This window comes from Aedes albopictus, chromosome 2 (assembly GCF_035046485.1).
Source record: "Aedes albopictus strain Foshan chromosome 2, AalbF5, whole genome shotgun sequence".
Lineage (NCBI taxonomy): Eukaryota > Metazoa > Arthropoda > Insecta > Diptera > Culicidae > Aedes > Aedes albopictus.
This window is the reverse complement of record NC_085137.1, coordinates 141,286,700-141,307,011: the sequence shown is the minus strand read 5'-3', so window position 1 is coordinate 141,307,011 and position 20,312 is coordinate 141,286,700. Positions and strand designations below refer to the sequence as shown.

Here is a 20,312-nt window from a genome sequence, read left to right as displayed (position 1 = left end):
TATATATATACGGTCGGCGCTAAGTCAGAGGGGACCAAGTAACAAAATTGACGAAAATTAGATTTTTAAAGCAATTGATTAAAAATTACTTTAGCTACTTGGAACATTCACCCGATTTTCTGAATGTTACAAAACGAGAGTTATAACACAATTTTTTTTTTGATTGAACTGCGAAAATCGATAATAGTACGCAGTCAGAGTGGACCAAATGCTTGATGTCAAGAGAATTGAAAAAATATGTATTGGTTTAAATCCAATAATCAAAATAGTTTATCTTCAAAATATAATACGTTTCCAAATCGTATGACTCCTTAATGCATTTTCTGATGATTGTTGATCAAGAGAGCACGTGAAAACCCATTTTATTATGGTCAATATCGTATTTTACAGATCATTGTATTGAAGCATATTGTGGCATTTCGCGTGCAGAGAGAGTGGACCATGTGTCTCTAAGAAAAATAGTCGAAATCACCTTATTCTTCATATTCCTTTTTCAAATCAAAATATGTTTGTTTAGTAGCTGTTGGGCATAATTTTGTAATGTACCAATACCCGTTTCATGAAGAAATTGATTTTATCGGTTATTTAGGAAATATGTACTTGGTTCACTCTGTCTGAACGAATTTTTGAAAAATTATTATGAACTGTGTAACTACAATATTTCAATAAAGTACCGAACTATGAAAATACGTTCTAATGTTGATAGCAATTAAATGTTCAAGTTAAGAATTCCTAAATAGCTCATTAATTGACTACCCTTCATGTGATATTGAACTGTTGTACTTAAGTACAATTGGTCCACTCTGACTGAACATAAAAATGGAAAATGGTAATCAACAGTGTAATAACAGAAATATCAAATTTCAAACTTCCTGCTCACATTATACATCACTCTTATTAACTATTGTCCTACTTATGCATTATTTTTTCATCAAATATGTAAAAACTTGAGTGTGAACTGTAGTTGGTTGTAGATTTTCCAAAAATCGTTCAGTCAGAGTGGACTAAGTACAATCAATTACTTAGCAATTTCTCGGATTCAAGCTTTTTTTACGTTTTTTGGCGATCAATACAGGGCGATGTTTTCATAAATAGTTAATAAGGTTTATGGCCTTGAAACCACCGTCATGACGCCGTACCTCACTTCCGCACTTTAAGATTCGACAGTTTAAAATCCGCATTGGAACGCCTCGTGATCATTTTTATTACGGCTCTATCGATTGATGCAAGCGGAAGGTCATCAACATATGCTAGGAGTTGAACTTTTTTGTCTTTCCATTATTGTCTCGTATGTCCAAGGTTCTGCTATAGTGGCCTTTAATCGATTCTTCTTGATCACTTTCTTCGGCTTTCTGTTCCAGTAGTGAGCAGATTGGCACAACCCGTAGACAATACGATGGACCTTGAATATTCCAACATGGGTTTCTTTATTTTTCTTCACTTTGTAGACCCATCTCGATGCGACGACCTTCCGCCTCTCGACACGACAAACTCTTCCAGCCTCCACGCTCAGTGGACATAATGCGCTACCAATTCTTCCATGGCAATGCCTTACACATATTCTTCGTGAGCTTCTTTTACAGTAAGAGGTTCTGCCACTACGCACGCTGCAACGTAGTCCAGGTTGTAATCGTCGGGATGCCTTGCCCGTGCTCGTCGATAAGATCGCTACGCGATCTACGGAAAATCGAACATGCTTCAGGTCGACTTCATAAAAATGTTCCGGATCTTACTTGTTCTCTTCATCCACTTCGGTATTAGGAATCTGCTTAATTTATTTTATTTAGCAAAACTTCATTGCAGTGAGCTCGTAGTTTTTCCTTCGCTGCCACAAACCGATCTCCTGCACACTACTAAAGATGGACCTAAGCACCCGAAGTGACGCTAGAACACTTCCAGTGCTTGCTAGTCCTCTTCAAGCACAGTTTAGGTCTCGTGTCCGTAGAGAACTACCGGTCTTATCAGCGTCTTGTACAGGGTGCATTTGGTGCGAGGTAAACCTTTTTTGACCACAGGTTCTTATGAAGCCCCGACTTCCACTGATGATGCGTCTTCGTTTTTCACGGTTAACGTTGTTGTCTGCCGTTAATAAGGATCCGGAGTAGACTTATTTTGTCTAAGCTTGCCCTGTCGTTCACAGTTCCCTCTTGTTTTTGACGCGTTCACCACAAAGCTGATCTTTGTTGCTTTACATTTCAGACAGCACTGGCCAGGGTCGCCGTATAACCTCTTTCAGGGCGATGTAGAACAGCAGGCATGAGAGTTCACAAAACTTTACTTCGACAGGCGAGATTCGCCTGAAACCCTGTAAAAGAAAGCAGTTTTTACGCTGTCGCTTTGATCAGTCTAAAGAGCCGTGCTGCCGTAATTCTGCAAAGTGACGTAAGCGACATTGATAGTTTTGGCCCATTTTTTGGTTATTATGTATAAAACTCTTGGTCATCCTCTAAGTTTCTTTCCATAGATGATAGATTACGACTAGATCTTGCGTTCTTATGCAGCAGATACACAACAGTGTTATTTTTACACCAGATATTATGTATAATATACCAAAAAATATCGAAATTTTGAATGGCGCTTACGTCACTCTGCAGAATTACGGCAGCGTAGCTCTGTGCGGTCGATACTGTTGCACGTCGCCATTGAAAAGACGATGAACAGGTGGTACATTGGGAGCTGGTATTCACGGCATTTTTCCCATAGCTTTGGTCCTCCATTTCTGCGCTCGCCCACCACTCAGGTGTTCGACAGTACATTACATACTAATCCCGTGTTATCTAGATCAATGAGGAGAAGAACGCTGCGACGGCGGTCATGCTGCAGCACGGGACTGGGCAAAACTATCGTTCGATGACAGACGAAGACAGCGGAATAAGTGTAGAGACACTCATCGTTGACCCGAACATTGCTTTGGCATCGTTCCGTGTACTCGACGTTGCTCACAGCTACGTTGTTGACAGCTGCTTCGGCGTACTCCAGAAATCCTCTAAAGGCACTTCATTTCGCTCGCTCGCGTCCGGCAAGGCTAACTCGAGTTTCTGTGCATATGCAGTGGCGACATCTAGTTGCTTCACTCGCTCCAGATTATACCGAGGCGACCGTCGGTATCAGGTATCAGAAGGCCGGCTCCAGAGGCACGTTATCCTCCATTTGGGACATTTGTGCCATCGCCAAAATAACAGCCTATTTCATCATCTACCTGAGGGAAAAGGAAGGAAAAAGGATTTGGATGGGGATAGGGACAGGTAGGGAAATAGGAAAAATACCCTGGAAGAGGGTACTAACGCACAAGCGTACCACAATGGGTTCAAACAGCGCCCTGAAAAGGGCACTGTAATAACGCATAAAGCGAAAGAGAGCCTATAGCTCTTTACCACAGCGGGTTAAGAACAACAGAATATCCTGAAGATTCAGGTTTCTGAAGTCAGTTTCACTTAATAAGTGTTTACCGAATACTCGGAAACGCAGTTGCGCGAAAACTGGACAGTTACATATCAAATGATACGAAGTTCCATAATCGGATTCACAGCTATCACAGGCAAATGAATCAGCTTGCTGAATATTCGCCATGTGATAGCTGAGTCGGCAGTGGCCAGTCAATGCTTTGACCAGCATGCTGCAATTCTGCTTAGACAGATTAGTTAGATACTTCGCCACCCGTAGAGATGGCTCAGCACTATACAATTTGGTTTGACGACATGACTCCAAACTATTCCAATATTGTCTGTGTTGAGTGACAGCCCAGGTGTGAATCTGAAGCTTAATCCAACACTTCGATATCGGAATAGCTGGCTCAGGGCCAATGAAGTCATGTGATGCTCCAGAGCGAGCTAACTCATCAGCCAATTCATTTCCAGCGATGGAAGAATGACCAGGTACCCATAGAAGGTGAACAGCGTTTGCTGAATTCAGCTCCTCGATTTGAGTTCGACAAGCGATAACTATCTTCGACCTGGAGTTGGCCGAAGCAAGTGCTTTAATAGCAGCCTGGCTATCTGAACAGAAGTATATTACTTTGCCCATTACGTGCTGCTGAAGTGCTGATTGCACTCCGCACATAAGAGCAAAGATTTCGGCCTGAAAAACGGTACAGTGTCTACCAAGTGAATAAGACTGATACAGCCTTAGCTCACGAGAATAAACACCAGCACCTGCTCGACCTTCGAGAAGGGAGCCATCAGTGTAACATACGATGCCGTCTGAAATACTTCTTTCCAGATAACCAGATGTCCACTCTTTTCGGGAAGGGAATTTCGTGGAAAATGTCCTATATGGAAAATTACAAGCAATTGTAAGATCACTTGGAGCAAGGACAATTTTGTCCCAATTCACTAAAAGTGGAAACAACGAGGTGTGTGTTGATGTGCGGTTCACAGGAGTTTCCTCTAGTAGACCGAGTACCCGTAACCGGTAAGTGCAAGAAAGGGCTTCTTGTTTGAGATGAATGTGTAGTGGGGCAACGTCAAAGAGAACTTCGAGCGCTGCCGTAGGAGTTAAAGAGAACGCCCCAGACATCGCCATTAAGCACATCCTTTGGAGATGGCCTAATTTTGATTGGACCGTTCTCACTTCACCCTTTTGCCACCACACAAGACATCCATAAGCCAATATTGGCCGAACCACAGTTGTGTAAATCCATTTGATATACTTGGGTTTTAGACCCCAAGTTGTACCAAAAGTACGCCGGCATTGCCCGAAGGCCATACAAGCTTTCTTGATTCTGAACTCAATATGAGGTGTCCAGGAAAGCTTGGAATCAAGAATGACTCCAACGTACTTTACCTGTTCAGTCACATCGATTTCAGAATCAAAGAGACGCAAAGGTCGAACGCCATTACGGTTTCGCCTTTCCGTGAAAAGAACAATAGATGTTTTACTCGGATTAACCGAAAGGCCATATTGGCGACACCAACCCTCAACTACCTGAAGGGCGTTTTGCATCAGGTCGAAAAGGGTGCTGATGCACATACCAACTAACAATGTTAGGTAGTCGTCGGCAAAACCATAAGTAGGAAAACCGCTATTATTGAGTTGCCTCAATAGCGTATCTGCTACGAGATTCCACAAAAGCGGTGATAAGACTCCCCCTTGGGGGCATCCACAAACACTCAATTTCCTAATCCCTGCTAGACGCAATGTCGAGAAGAGATATCGGTTTTTGAGCATTTGGTGAATCCAATTGGAAATCATTGGAGATATACCATGACTCCGTGCGGCTTCCAATATGGCATCGAAAGGCACGTTGTCAAAGGCACCCTCGATATCTAAGAAAACACCCAAACAAGATTGCTTTTGAGCGAATGCTTTCTCGATATCGTAAACAACCTTGTGTAAAAGAGTCACAGTGGACTTACCAGATTGGTAGGCATGTTGGTTCACATGAAGAGGCACGTTGGCCAGATGAACATCACGGATATGATGATCTACAATGCGTTCTAAGCATTTCAGAAGAAAAGAGGTCAAGCTGATAGGTCTGGAACTCTTTGCTTCTTCATACGACGCACGACCCACTTTCAGAATAAACTTTACAGTAATATCCCTCCAGGATTTGGGAATATACCCTGTAGCAAAACTGCAAACAAGTAGTTTTTTCAAAACATGTTTGAAATAATCAAATCCCTTCTGAAGCAAAATAGGATAAATCCCATCTGCCCCAGGAGATTTGAAAGGAGCAAAGCTATTAAGAGCCCACTCAATCGATTCTATAGTTACAATACTCCGAGCCGAAGCTAAAGAATCATAACTACAAGAAAAGACATCAGGATCATCCGAAGATGTAATATCCACACATCCAGGGAAGTGTGTGCTGAATAAGCATTCCAGAACTTCCTCATCAGAGGAAGTCAGATCGCCATTTGGCAAACGAAGTTCGTTCACCCGGAAATCCTTAGATTTCGCAAGGATTTTGTTTAACCGACTGACTTCACTCAAGCTGGAAACATTTGTACAAAGGTTTTTCCAGCCGGATCGTTCAGCAGACCGGAGAGCTTTCCTGTAGGCCTTGCGAGCCGACCTGAAAGCCTCCGAACCAGCCTAACGTCGTCTGTTCCAACTCTTTCTACATTGTTTCCTGAGTTTCGCCAGATCAGAGTTCCACCAAGGGGTTCCTCTTGTGATCTTCACAGACCGTAGAGGGCATGCTTCTTCAAAAGCTTCCATGATGAAGGTCGTTGTAGTATCAACGGCATCATCTAAATCACTTGGAGTGTCAATGGATGGTGAATATCCATGAAATTTGGCTGCAACCAAATCAGTATAAAGATCCCAGTTTGTTGACCGAGGATTCCTGAAACGCAATGTTTGCGAAGTAACATTCAAATGTTCAAAAAAGATATAGCGATGGTCAGATAAAGATTCTTCATCTGACACATGCCAATTGGTCAGCTCGTGACTAATTCTGCTAGAGCAAAGCGTTATGTCTAACACTTCCTCTCTAGCAGATACCATGAAGGTTGGGCGGTTGCCTATGTTAAGTAATGCAAGATCTGTACTACTTAAGTACTCCATCAAACTGGAGCCTCTCAAGTTAATGTCTGAGCTGCCCCAGATGATATGGTGAGCATTAGCATCACTGCCAACAATTAGCGGAAGGCCTTTTGAAGTGCAGTATGCGATGACTTGTTTGAAAGCATCCGTAGGGGATGGTTCATCATGTGGTAAATACACAGAACAATAGACGTATTTCCTGTTGAGGTTTCCAACAGATACATCAATTGTGATAGCACATACATCTCTGGTGGTTAGTTCAGAGATGAGTCTAGCAACTATTGCGTTGTTGACAAGCACACAGGCTCGAGGCATGACACGCGAGTTTGCCATTTCATGTTTACTGAAAGTGGCAAACACCGGGTTCACAAGGTTTCCTAGATAGAAATTTCCCTTACGAAAGTAAGGTTCTTGTACCAAGGCCACTTGGGCTGTACCATTTTGCATAAGTCTGCAAAGATTGATCGTTGCTGTTCTTTTATGCTGAAGATTGATCTGAGCTATCCTAACCGTAGCTACTACCCAAACTAGGTAAGATTAAACTCTTCGCAACAGCAGCACAACAAAGAACAGCAACAATAAAACCAAATCGGTATCGATTGGAAAACGCCAAAGGCGAGGATACACAGAATACACTGTGTAAATCGCATAATGCGAAACCATATAGGTGAAAATTTAAACTAATTAACAACATCTTCATAATCCCGCCCTTATTTAGCCTCAAGTGAGACTAAAGAAGGGCAGCTGATTGTCTCGGAGAAACACAAGGTCCGCTGCACCATTGCTCCGGTTAGCGCAGTAAGGGCTACATACTGTGGAGGGCGCCCTGGTACTCCACAGGCTCCGTTAGCGGTTAGGTTTTTATTAGACCCCCCTAGCCATTCATTCCTAGGCACGGTAAGCATAAAGCCGCATCACACCATGAATTAGGGGTCACCTGTTGGTGGATTCTTACCACCGGAACAGGCGGTCCGTAGTGTTATTCTTAGCCAATTGAGACAATCGCTACCGACACTACACAGCTATCTAGGCTGATCGAGAAAAGAAGTTAATATTGATGATCATCTTCATACGGACTCTGCAGCACGGGACTGGGCAAAACATCGAACGATATAAAAGACAGCGGAATAAGTGTAGAGACACTCATCGTTGACCCGAACATTGCTTTGGCATCGTTCCGTGTACTCGACGTTGCTCACAGCTACGTTGTTGACAGCTGCTTCGGCGTACTCCAGAAATCCTCTAAAGGCACTTCATTTCGCTCGCTCGCGTCCGGCAAGGCTAACTCGAGTTTCTGTGCATATGCAGTGGCGACATCTAGTTGCTTCACTCGCTCCAGATTATACCGAGACGACCGTCGGTACCGCACATTGTTATAACCACGGAGAGTTGTTGGCGCATTTTTAACATCACCAAATAGTGGTCAGAGTCAATGTTAGTGCCACGATAGGTTCTGACGTCGATGATGTTGGAGATGTGTCGTCCGTCAATCAGAACGTGGCCAATTTGGGATTCCATCTGCTGTTAATATCCAGATGTAACGATAAGGGAGGCTGTGCTTGAACTAAAAGTAAGCGCTAAGAATGGCCAATATTGGCCATGTTCTTGGAGTTGGCGAAATCAATAAGTCGTAGGCCATTCTCCTGCATCAACTAGTGGGTACTGAACTTTCAAATTGTCGGCCTAAATGCCGTCTCTTAGCCAACCTGAGAATTTAAGTCTATGTTGACCCCTTGGGGCTTTGTTCGACCCCATGCTACTAACGGCTGTTTCTTTCTACTTCAAAGATGTTAATGCATTAAACCCTTGGCGAATTATGTCAAGATGTTGGTTACGTGGGCGATACTTGAAAAAGGTTTTCCAAAGTGCTCAAATCAGTGTTCCAGCGTTCAGCTGTTCTGATGATCAAAACGTGCTATTGGTTTGATTGGTATAAGAGGTAAAAGTACTGAAATAATAGCAAAAGAGCTAAATTTGTTATGATGATGTTGGTCGAGAAATAAATTTTAGCTATTATTTCCAGTACTTTTACCTCTTATATCAAACAAACAAATATCACTTTTTAATCTCTATATCAAAATATGCTTTCATTGAGTTTTTTGGTCTGCTCGGGTCACCATAGGCCAAATTGTCCAGTTACTGTTCAGCGACGGCTGACAAGCGTTTGACATTGAAATGCATCGTTGTGTTTATTCATACCATTAGGCATACTGTAGTAACCATTAAAATCATTTGCAGTTCCTTAAACAATGTTTCATATCTTATACATAAAACCGAATGACGTTTCTATGGAATGTTTTTCTAATGCATTACTGACCCTACTAACACCCACTCAGAAAGAAGACGAATTGGTGAAGTATCGCTACACAAAATTTATCCTAACATTCCTTCCTCAACTCACTAACCCCAAAATCTCCTATTCAGATCTCCATCTATGTTGTGTCTCTTGTTTGTATCGAATCCTCTACCTTTACTAACTCCTCACCCAAATTTTCCTAGTCAGTCACTCTTTTTCTGTGTGAGTTACCCCCCAACATACATCCTGCGTGCACTGTTCCTTGCTCCTTCGTCTTCCTCTTTCTCGGTGTCTCTGTGCATTTTTTGTCTCTCTCTCTACACCTCGTTTTGGCTCGCGCTCGTCTCTCTGTTCTTTCTCGCTCTCTCTCTCTGTGTTGTTGTTGTTGTTGTTGCATCGTACCAGCCCTCCTTCCAGGTTCGTTCCCTTGCCCATGAAGTATCATTCCGCTTACCTGTGGATGCTTTCAAGGGCGCACACGACAGTTCCCACCATGGCGGCGGCCTCGGCACCTATGCCGGCATCTGCGTCGGCGATCCGGAGGTCGGCGACGTCACCATCTCCGAGATGAGCCCCGAGGACATCCGTGCCGAACTGAAAAGGTGAACTAACTAACCATTATAATCAAAAATTTGATTTCTTTTCTAACTTTTTTCTTCTTGTCCCAGACTGTACACACAACTAGAATATTTAAAGAATAAGACACTCCGACAAGACAATCCACACATTAGCAAACGAAGAGGAGGCCGCAAGGTGGCACATCGTAGATTCTCGTTACAGGTAAATATTGAACCATTCGATAAATTTGAAAAGTGTGTTTGTACAGTCCTATGTAGAAATAGTTTTTTTTACAAAAAATAGTTTATTTTAAGTTCTATGAGCAGATTTGGAAGCGTATGCGTAACATGCGGAATTAATACTAATCATGATTTTTGTTAAGAGAATACAATCCCTTTGATATATCGATTCTGCCCAATCGGGGAGCTGAAATAAGTCTAATCAGTAATGTGATGAAACTCTGACCAGAACCCCGAGGGAATCCTGATCAAGTATTATGGGCTAATCCTGACCAGAAATATGACGGAGAGAATCCTGACCAGGATTCGGAGAGAATCCTGACTAGGATTCGAAGAGAATCCTGACCAGGATTCGAAGAGAATCCTGACCAGGATTAGGAGAGAATTCTGACCAGGATTCGGAGAGAATCCTGTCCAGGATTCGGAGAGAATCCTGACAACACGGAAAGATCGATGTACACAGAGCAAGGAGTAACTTTCACGCAGCGATCGAAAAGACAAAAGATTTCATGCAAACTTGTGTGAAATTTTACGCAAATTTGTGTAACACCGGATCAGCACATTATTTGTGCTGATCCAGTCGTACGCAAATTTGAGTGAAAAATCCTTTGTCTTTTCCCATGTTACTCATTCGCTGCGCACTTTCGTTTAAGCGTGTAGGATTCGGAGAGAATCCTGACCAGGATTCGGAGAGAACCCTGACCAGGATTCGGAGAGAATCCTGACCAGGATTCGGAGAGAATCCTGACCAGGATTCGGAGAGAATCCTGACCAGGATTCGGAGAGAATCCTGATCAGGATTCGGAGAGAATCCTGATCAGGATTCGGAGAGAATCCTGATCAGGATTCGGAGAGAATCCTGATCAGGATTCGGAGAGAATCCTGATCAGGATTCGGAGAGAATCCTGACCAGGATTCGGAGAGAATCCTGACCAGGATTCGGAGAGAATCCTGACCAGGATTCGGAGAGAATCCTGACCAGGATTCGGAGAGAATCCTGACCAGGATTCGGAGAGAATCCTGACCAGGATTCGGAGAGAATCCTGACCAGGATTCGGAGAGAATCCTGACCAGGATTCGGAGAGAATCCTGACCAGGATTCGGAGAGAATCCTGACCAGGATTCGGAGAGAATCCAGACCAGGATTCGGAGAGAATCCTGACCAGGATTCGGAGAGAATCCAGACCAGGATTCGGAGAGAATCCTGATCAGGATTCGGAGAGAATCCTGACCAGGATTCGGAGAGAATCCTGACCAGGATTCGGAGAGAATCCTGACCAGGATTCGGAGAGAATCCTGACCAGGATTCGGAGAGAATCCTGACCAGGATTCGGAGAGAATCCTGACCAGGATTCGGAGAGAATCCTGACCAGGATTCGGAGAGAATCCTGACCAGGATTCGGAGAGAATCCTGACCAGGATTCGGAGAGAATCCTGACCAGGATTCGGAGAGAATCCTGACCAGGATTCGGAGAGAATCCTGACCAGGATTCGGAGAGAATCCTGACCAGGATTCGGAGAGAATCCTGACCAGGATTCGGAGAGAATCCTGACCAGGATTCGGAGAGAATCCTGACCAGGATTCGGAGAGAATCCTGACCAGGATTCGGAGAGAATCCTGACCAGGATTCGGAGAGAATCCTGACCAGGATTCGGAGAGAATCCTGACCAGGATTCGGAGAGAATCCTGACCAGGATTCGGAGAGAATCCTGACCAGGATTCGGAGAGAATCCTGACCAGGATTCGGAGAGAATCCTGACCAGGATTCGGAGAGAATCCTGACCAGGATTCGGAGAGAATCCTGACCAGGATTCGGAGAGAATCCTGACCAGGATTCGGAGAGAATCCTGACCAGGATTCGGAGAGAATCCTGACCAGGATTCGGAGAGAATCCTGACCAGGATTCGGAGAGAATCCTGACCAGGATTCGGAGAGAATCCTGACCAGGATTCGGAGAGAATCCTGACCAGGATTCGGAGAGAATCCTGACCAGGATTCGGAGAGAATCCTGACCAGGATTCGGAGAGAATCCTGCACAGGATTCGGAGAGAATCCTGACCAGGATTCGGAGAGAATCCTGCACAGGATTCGGAGAGAATCCTGCACAGGATTCGGAGAGAATCCTGCACAGGATTCGGAGAGAATCCTGCACAGGATTCGGAGAGAATCCTGCACAGGATTCGGAGAGAATCCTGCACAGGATTCGGAGAGAATCCTGCACAGAATTCGGAGAGAATCCTGCACAGGATTCGGAGAGAATCCTGCACAGGATTCGGAGAGAATCCTGCACAGGATTCGGAGAGAATCCTGCACAGGATTCGGAGAGAATCCTGCACAGGATTCGGAGAGAATCCTGCACAGGATTCGGAGAGAATCCTGCACAGGATTCGGAGAGAATCCTGCACAGGATTGGGAGAGAATCCTGCACAGGATTCGGAGAGAATCCTGACCAGGATTCGGAGAGAATCCTGTACAGGATTCGGAGAGAATCCTGTACAGGATTCGGAGAGAATCCTGCACAGGATTCGGAGAGAATCCTGCACAGGATTCGGAGAGAATCCTGCACAGGATTCGGAGAGAATCCTGCACAGGATTCGGAGAGAATCCTGCACAGGATTCGGAGAGAATCCTGCACAGGATTCGGAGAGAATCCTGCACAGGATTCGGAGAGAATCCTGCACAGGATTCGGAGAGAATCCTGCACAGGATTCGGAGAGAATCCTGCACAGGATTCGGAGAGAATCCTGCACAGGATTCGGAGAGAATCCTGCACAGGATTCGGAGAGAATCCTGCACAGGATTCGGAGAGAATCCTGCACAGGATTCGGAGAGAATCCTGCACAGGATTCGGAGAGAATCCTGCACAGGATTCGGAGAGAATCCTGCACAGGATTCGGAGAGAATCCTGCACAGGATTCGGAGAGAATCCTGCACAGGATTCGGAGAGAATCCTGCACAGGATTCGGAGAGAATCCTGCACAGGATTCGGAGAGAATCCTGCACAGGATTCGGAGAGAATCCTGCACAGGATTCGGAGAGAATCCTGCACAGGATTCGGAGAGAATCCTGCACAGGATTCGGAGAGAATCCTGCACAGGATTCGGAGAGAATCCTGCACAGGATTCGGAGAGAATCCTGCACAGGATTCGGAGAGAATCCTGCACAGGATTCGGAGAGAATCCTGCACAGGATTCGGAGAGAATCCTGCACAGGATTCGGAGAGAATCCTGCACAGGATTCGGAGAGAATCCTGCACAGGATTCGGAGAGAATCCTGCACAGGATTCGGAGAGAATCCTGCACAGGATTCGGAGAGAATCCTGCACAGGATTCGGAGAGAATCCTGCACAGGAATCGGAGAGAATCCTGCACAGGATTTGGAGAGAATCCTGCACAGGATTCGGAGAGAATCCTGCACAGGATTCGGAGAGAATCCTGCACGGAATTCGGAGAGAATCCTGCACAGGAATCGGAGAGAATCCTGCACAGGATTCGGAGAGAATCCTGAACAGGATTCGGAGCGAATCCTGAACAGGATTCGGAGCGAATCCTGAACAGGATTCGGAGCGAATCCTGAACAGCATTCGGAGCGAATCCTGAACAGGATTCGAAGCGAATCCTGAACAGGATTCGAAGCGAATCCTGAACAGGATTCGGAGTGAATCCTGAACAGGATCCTGAAAGAATCCTGAACAGGATTCTGAGCGAATCCTGAGCTGGATTCTGAGCGAATTCCGAACTGGATTCTGAGCGAATCCTGAACGGGTCCTGAGCGAATCCTGAACGGGTCCTGAGCGAATCCCGACCAGGATTCTTCGGGAATCCCGACCAGGATTCTTCGGAAATCCCGACCAGGATTCTTCGGGAATCCCGGCCAGGATTCTTCGGGAATCCCGGCCAGGATTCTTCGGGAATCCCGGCCAGGATTCTTCGGGAATCCCGGCCAGGATTCTTCATGAATCCTGACCAGGATTCTTCATGAATCCTGACCAAGATTCTTTATGAATCCTGACCAGGATTCTTCATGAATCCTGACCAGGATTCTTCATGAATCCTGACCAGGATTCTTCATGAATCCTGACCAGGATTCTTCATAAATCCTGACCAGGATTCTTCATAAATCCTGACCAGGATTCTTCATGAATCCTGACCAGGATTCTTCATGAATCCTGACCAGGATTCTTCATGAATCCTGACCAGGATTCTTCATGAATCCTGACCAGGATTCTTCATGAATCCTGACCAGGATTCTTCATGAATCCTGACCAGGATTCTTTATGAATCCTGACCAGGATTCTTCATGAATCCTGACCAGGATTCTTCATGAATCCTGACCAGGATTCTTCATAAATCCTGACCAGGATTCTTCATAAATCCTGACCAGGATTCTTCATGAATCCTGACCAGGATTCTTCATGAATCCTGACCAGGATTCTTCATGAATCCTGACCAGGATTCTTCATGAATCCTGACCAGGATTCTTCATGAATCCTGACCAGGATTCTTCATGAATCCTGACCAGGATTCTTCATGAATCCTGACCAGGATTCTTCATGAATCCTGACCAGGATTCTTCATGAATCCTGACCAGGATTCTTCATGAATCCTGACCAGGATTCTTCATGAATCCTGACCAGGATTCTTTATGAATCCTGACCAGGATTCTTCATGAATCCTGACCAGGATTCTTCATGAATCCTGACCAGGATTCTTCATGAATCCTGACCAGGATTCTTCATGAATCCTGACCAGGATTCTTCATGAATCCTAACCAGGATTCTTCATGAATCCTGACCAGGATTCTTCATGAATCCTGACCAGGATTCTTCATGAATCCTGACCAGGATTCTTCATGAATCCTGACCAGGATTCTTCATAAATCCTGACCAGGATTCTTCATGAATCCTGACCAGGATTCTTCATGAATCCTGACCAGGATTCTTCATGAATCCTGACCAGGATTCTTCATGAATCCTGACCAGGATTCTTCATGAATCCTGACCAGGATTCTTCATGAATCCTGACCAGGATTCTTCATGAATCCTGACCAGGATTCTTCATGAATCCTGACCAGGATTCTTCATGAATCCTGACCAGGATTCTTCATGAATCCTGACCAGGATTCTTCATGAATCCTGACCAGGATTCTTCATGAATCCTGACCAGGATTCTTCATGAATCCTGACCAGGATTCTTCATGAATCCTGACCAGGATTCTTCATGAATCCTGACCAGGATTCTTCATGAATCCTGACCAGGATTCTTCATGAATCCTGACCAGGATTCTTCATGAATCCTGACCAGGATTCTTCATGAATCCTGACCAGGATTCTTCATGAATCCTGACCAGGATTCTTCATGAATCCTGACCAGGATTCTTCATGAATCCTGATCAGGATTCTTCATGAATCCTGACCAGGATTCTTCATGAATCCTGATCAGGATTCTTCATGAATCCTGACCAGGATTCTTCATGAATCCTGATCAGGATTCTTCATGAATCCTGACCAGGATTCTTCATGAATCCTGACCAGGATTCTTCATGAATCCTGACCAGGATTCTTCATGAATCCTGACCAGGATTCTTCATGAATCCTGACCAGGATTCTTCATGAATCCTGACCAGGATTCTTCATGAATCCTGACCAGGATTCTTCATGAATCCTGACCAGGATTCTTCATGAATCCTGACCAGGATTCTTCATGAATCCTGACCAGGATTCTTCATGAATCCTGACCAGGATTCTTCATGAATCCTGACCAGGATTCTTCATGAATCCTGACCAGGATTCTTCATGAATCCTGACCAGGATTCTTCATGAATCCTGACCAGGATTCTTCATGAATCCTGACCAGGATTCTTCATGAATCCTGACCAGGATTCTTCATGAATCCTGACCAGGATTCTTCATGAATCCTGACCAGGATTCTTCATGAATCCTGACCAGGATTCTTCATGAATCCTGACCAGGATTCTTCATGAATCCTGACCAGGATTCTTCATGAATCCTGACCAGGATTCTTCATGAATCCTGACCAGGATTCTTCATGAATCCTGACCAGGATTCTTCATGAATCCTGACCAGGATTCTTCATGAATCCTGACCAGGATTCTTCATGAATCCTGACCAGGATTCTTCATGAATCCTGACCAGGATTCTTCTTGAATCCTGACCAGGATTCTTCATGAATCCTGACCAGGATTCTTCATGAATCCTGACCAGGATTCTTCATGAATCCTGACCAGGATTCTTCATGAATCCTAACCAGGATTCATGAATCCTGACCAGGATTCTTCATGAATCCTGACCAGGATTCTTCATGAATCCTGACCAGGATTCTTCATGAATCCTGACCAGGATTCTTCATGAATCCTGACCAGGATTCTTCATGAATCCTGACCAGGATTCTTCATAAATCCTGACCAGGATTCTTCATGAATCCTGACCAGGATTCTTCATGAATCCTGACCAGGATTCTTCATGAATCCTGACCAGGATTCTTCATGATTGCTGACCAGGATTCTTCATGAATCCTGACCAGGATTCTTCATGAATCCTGACCAGGATTCTTCATGAATCCTGACCAGGATTCTTCATGAATCCTGACCACGATTCTTCATGAATCCCGACCAGGATTCTTCATGAATCCTGACCAGGATTCTTCATGAATCCTGACCACGATTCTTCATGAATCCTGACCACGATTCTTCATGAATCCTGACCAGGATTCTTCATGAATCCTGACCAGGATTCTTCATGAATCCTGACCAGGATTCTTCATGAATCCTGACCAGGATTCTTCATGAATCCTGACCAGGATTCTTCATGAATCCTGACCAGGATTCTTCATGAATCCTGACCAGGATTCTTCATGAATCCTGACCAGGATTCTTCATGAATCCTGACCAGGATTCTTCATGAATCCTGACCAGGGTTCTTTATAAATCCTGGCCAGGATTCTTCATGAATCCTGACTAGGATTCTTCGGGAATCTTGAGAGGATTCTTTAGAAATCCTTACAAGGATTGTTCGTGAATTCCCACCATGAATCTTGACCAGAATGCTTCAGGATCGAAATCTAGGTATACATAAAATTCAGATCAAGATTAATTCAAATAAGTACTTGCTACAAACAATCATTCAAAGGTTCTCAGAAATTGCATAATTTTCCCGTAATCATTCATTTTTCCTGTATCACAAGTCGAAAGCAAACGACCGAGTGGTTCACCCTCATCACATCTGGAAACAAGCAAATGATTGCCAAACCACCCATCGAAACCACATCCTAATCTTTTACGCAAACTTGCTGAACATGCATAAAATCCGAAACGAATGGGGCATATCGTACCACACACACTGACTGGCACCGGTTGCATTGCAATTTTGAAAGTTAAATTAGTGCACCCGTCAGTTGTAGTGGCACCAGGCAAACACACGACGACTCGAACGGAACGATCCGAAATTCAAATCACCACCATGATCCACCTTCCCCCACTTTTCCCATATTGAATGTGGCAATTCCGCTGAATAATGCATTGCATACGCTTCCAAACCTACGTTGTCTTCGATTCGCCACCACCCTTGGTCTCCTGGCATTCCTTGGACTAGGGTTCTGGTTCAGGGAATCGAAATCAATTTCTGCTGCATTGGAAATTTATGTTGTATACTCTCTTTCTCGTTCTCTGTTACAAATGTGCAATTTCATTTGGATTTTAGTTTTTCCTGTATGTGTACCTGAAGATTTATCGTTATGTTGTATAGTTCCTTTACATTGATAAGCTATTACACCTTCGCCCACAAATCCTCGGTATGGAATTAAGGGTCAGCGCATTGGGAAACTGCTGTTTCTCATCTGGTAGTTTTAGTTTTCCCATTCCGTTTCGATTATACGCGATTTTTTACTCATTTGCCCTACGTGGTTCCCACCCGAACTTCCCGTCTGTTTTCCATAAAGATGCTTCTGCGTTTGCCAACCGGGTGGGCCAGAGCAAACCCAGCGAGCAGATGAATTGATTTATTTCCACGCCGCTCCACTTTCATCAACTTTTATTGATGTGTAAATAATTTATTCTCACTTCAGTAGTTGCGTTTGAAGTTTTTTTTTTTGTTACGTAATATTTTCTTGTTCTCATCTTTCCCAGCCAACTGGAAACCGAACGGAACTGGCGATAACGAGATTCAGTTTTGTTCGGTTTCTCGTAGCTTATAACTGGCATAAATTATTTTTCTTTAGCGATAACATTATCAAATGTTGTTGATTTTTTTTTTTTTGATTTTTCAATGCATATCTAGATTTTTCATTTTCATTTCCATTTGTCCAAAGCTTCTTTTTTATGTCCAGGTTGCTCAAATTTAGAATAGTTGTATCTTATTTTTTAAGATTTTTAATTATTAATTTCTTCAACGCTTAATACAACGCATTGGTTTTAAAATTCTTTGGAATATTTTTCTTCTAAATTTTTATTTCAAAGCAGTTAGGTTTGTGTAACTTGAAACATAAGTCAACCAACTTATTATTTTTCAATTTTTCACTCGTTTTTTTATTTTATTTATATTTTTATATATTTTTCATTTTTTTCCTCTTTATTACTAGTTTTATATGTTTTCTTTTATTTAATATTATAATTAATAATTCGTATGAAATCTCTAGATAAGTTGGTTCTTTTGTTTATTATTCTATTTGCATCTATCATAGCATCTCATTTCTCATTATTCTTATAAATCTTTTTTTATTTATTTCATTTTATTTATTTTTTATGTTCTTTATCCTTTTACATTTTTAATTCTTCGCCTCATTTGTTTCCCGTTTTCTCGACTCCTTCGCTTTCAAATGCAAACACTACTGCTCGACAAAAAAATCTAAAAGTTCGTGCTTTAAGATGGAACGACAAAGAACAGGAACAGACCCTAAAAAAGTCATAGTGAAGAAATTGTTGAAAAATGTTGGTATGGCGCTTCACAGTTTATAATCGAAACTTGCATGAAGACCTAGGTTGTGTTCAATTGCTGCGGATGTAAGAACGTGCATGCATCTACGTTCACAGTTCCGGTGACACACGAGATTGTAGAAATATCTGATTTTCGGAACACTGAATTTTTCAATGAACAGTTTTCAGAATGAAAAACCGTATCTTCCCATAAATTATTCAAAAATCATTGTTTTATTAAAGAAGAATATTGGAACATCATCCTCTCATCCCTCTAACAGCAAAATTTTTCATTTTGATCATAAAATAATTTTTCATCATCTAAAATCGGGGAGATACCTGACAGGGATTCTGGGAGAATCCTGACTGGGATTCTGGGAGAATCCTGAAAGGGGTTTTTGGAAGAATCCTTATAGGGATTCTGGAAGAATCCTGACAGGGATTCTGGGAGAATTCTGACTGGGATTCTGGGAGAATCCTGACTGGGATTCTGGGAGAATCCTGACTGGAATTCTGGGAGAATGCTGACTGACATTCTGGGAGAATCCTGACAGGGATTCTAGGAGAATCCTGACAGGGATTCTGAGAGAATCCCAGCAGGCATTCTGAGAGAATCCCAGCAGGCATTCTGAGAGAATACCAGCAGGGATTCAGAGAGAATCCCAGCAGGGATTCTGAGAGAATCCCAGCATGGATTCTGAGAGAATCCCAGCAGGGATTCTGAGAGAATCCCAGCAGGCATTCTGAGAGAATACCAGCAGGGATTCTGAGAGAATCCCAGCAGGGATTCTGAGAGAATCCCAGCAGGGATTCTGAGAGAATCCCAGCATGGATTCTGAGAGAATCCCAGCAGGGATTCTGAGAGAATCCCAGCAGGCATTCTGAGAGAATCCCAGCAGGCATTCTGAGAGAATACCAGCAGGGATTCTGAGAGAATCCCAGCAGGGATTCTGAGAGAATCCCAGCAGGGATTCTGAGAGAATCCCAGCAGGGATTCTGAGAGAATCCCAGCAGGGATTCTGAGAGAATCCCAGCAGGGATTCTGAGAGAATCCCAGCAGGGATTCTGAGAGAATCCCAGCAGGGATTCTGAGAGAATCCCAGCAGGGATTCTGAGAGAATCCCAGCAGGGATTCTGAGAGAATCCCAGCAGGGATTCTGAGAGAATCCCAGTAGGGATTCTGAGAAAATCCCAGTAGGGATTCTGAGAGAATCCCAGCAGGGATTCTGAGAGAATCCCAGCAGGGATTCTGAGAGAATCCCAGCAGGGATTCTGAGAGAATCCCAGCAGGGATTCTGAGAGAATCCCAGCAGAGATTCTGAGAGAATCCCAGCAGGGATTCTGAGAGAATCCCAGCAGGGATTCTGAGAGAATCCCAGCAGGGATTCTGAGAGAATCCCAGCAGGGATTCTGAGAGAATCCCAGCAGGGATTCTGAGAGAATCCCAGCAGGGATTCTGAGAGAATCCCAGCAGGGATTCTGAGAGAATCCCAGCAGGGATTCTGAGAGAATCCCAGCAGGGATTCTGAGAGAATCCCAGCAGGGATTCTGAGAGAATCCCAGCAGGGATTCTGAGAGAATCCCAGCAGGGATTCTGAGAGAATCCCAGCAGGGATTCTGAGAGAATCCCAGCAGGGATTCTGAGAGAATCCCAGCAGGGATTCTGAGAGAATCCCAGCAGGGATTCTGAGAGAATCCCAGCAGGGATTCTGAGAGAATCCCAGCAGGGATTCTGAGAGAATCCCAGCAGGGATTCTGAGAGAATCCCAGCAGGGATTCTGAGAGAATCCCAGCAGGGATTCTG

At 44.0% G+C, this 20,312-nt stretch overlaps 1 protein-coding gene across 9 annotated transcripts in view; it reads left to right on the top strand.

Moving 5' to 3' along the window:
• Window positions 1-20,312, top strand: part of LOC109410186 (metabotropic glycine receptor) — a 347,855-nt gene that overhangs the window by 304,218 nt on the left and 23,325 nt on the right. For 5 of the 9 annotated variants that reach the window (XM_062850543.1, XM_062850540.1, XM_062850541.1 and 2 more), the window contains exons 10-11: window positions 9,188-9,384; window positions 9,451-9,562. In XM_062850543.1, coding sequence (XP_062706527.1) covers window positions 9,188-9,384; window positions 9,451-9,562 — 309 coding nt within the window. The remainder of the gene's footprint in view (window positions 1-9,187; window positions 9,385-9,450; window positions 9,563-20,312) is intronic. The other 4 variants (XM_062850544.1, XM_062850542.1, XM_062850546.1 and 1 more) reach the window with 2 other exon arrangements.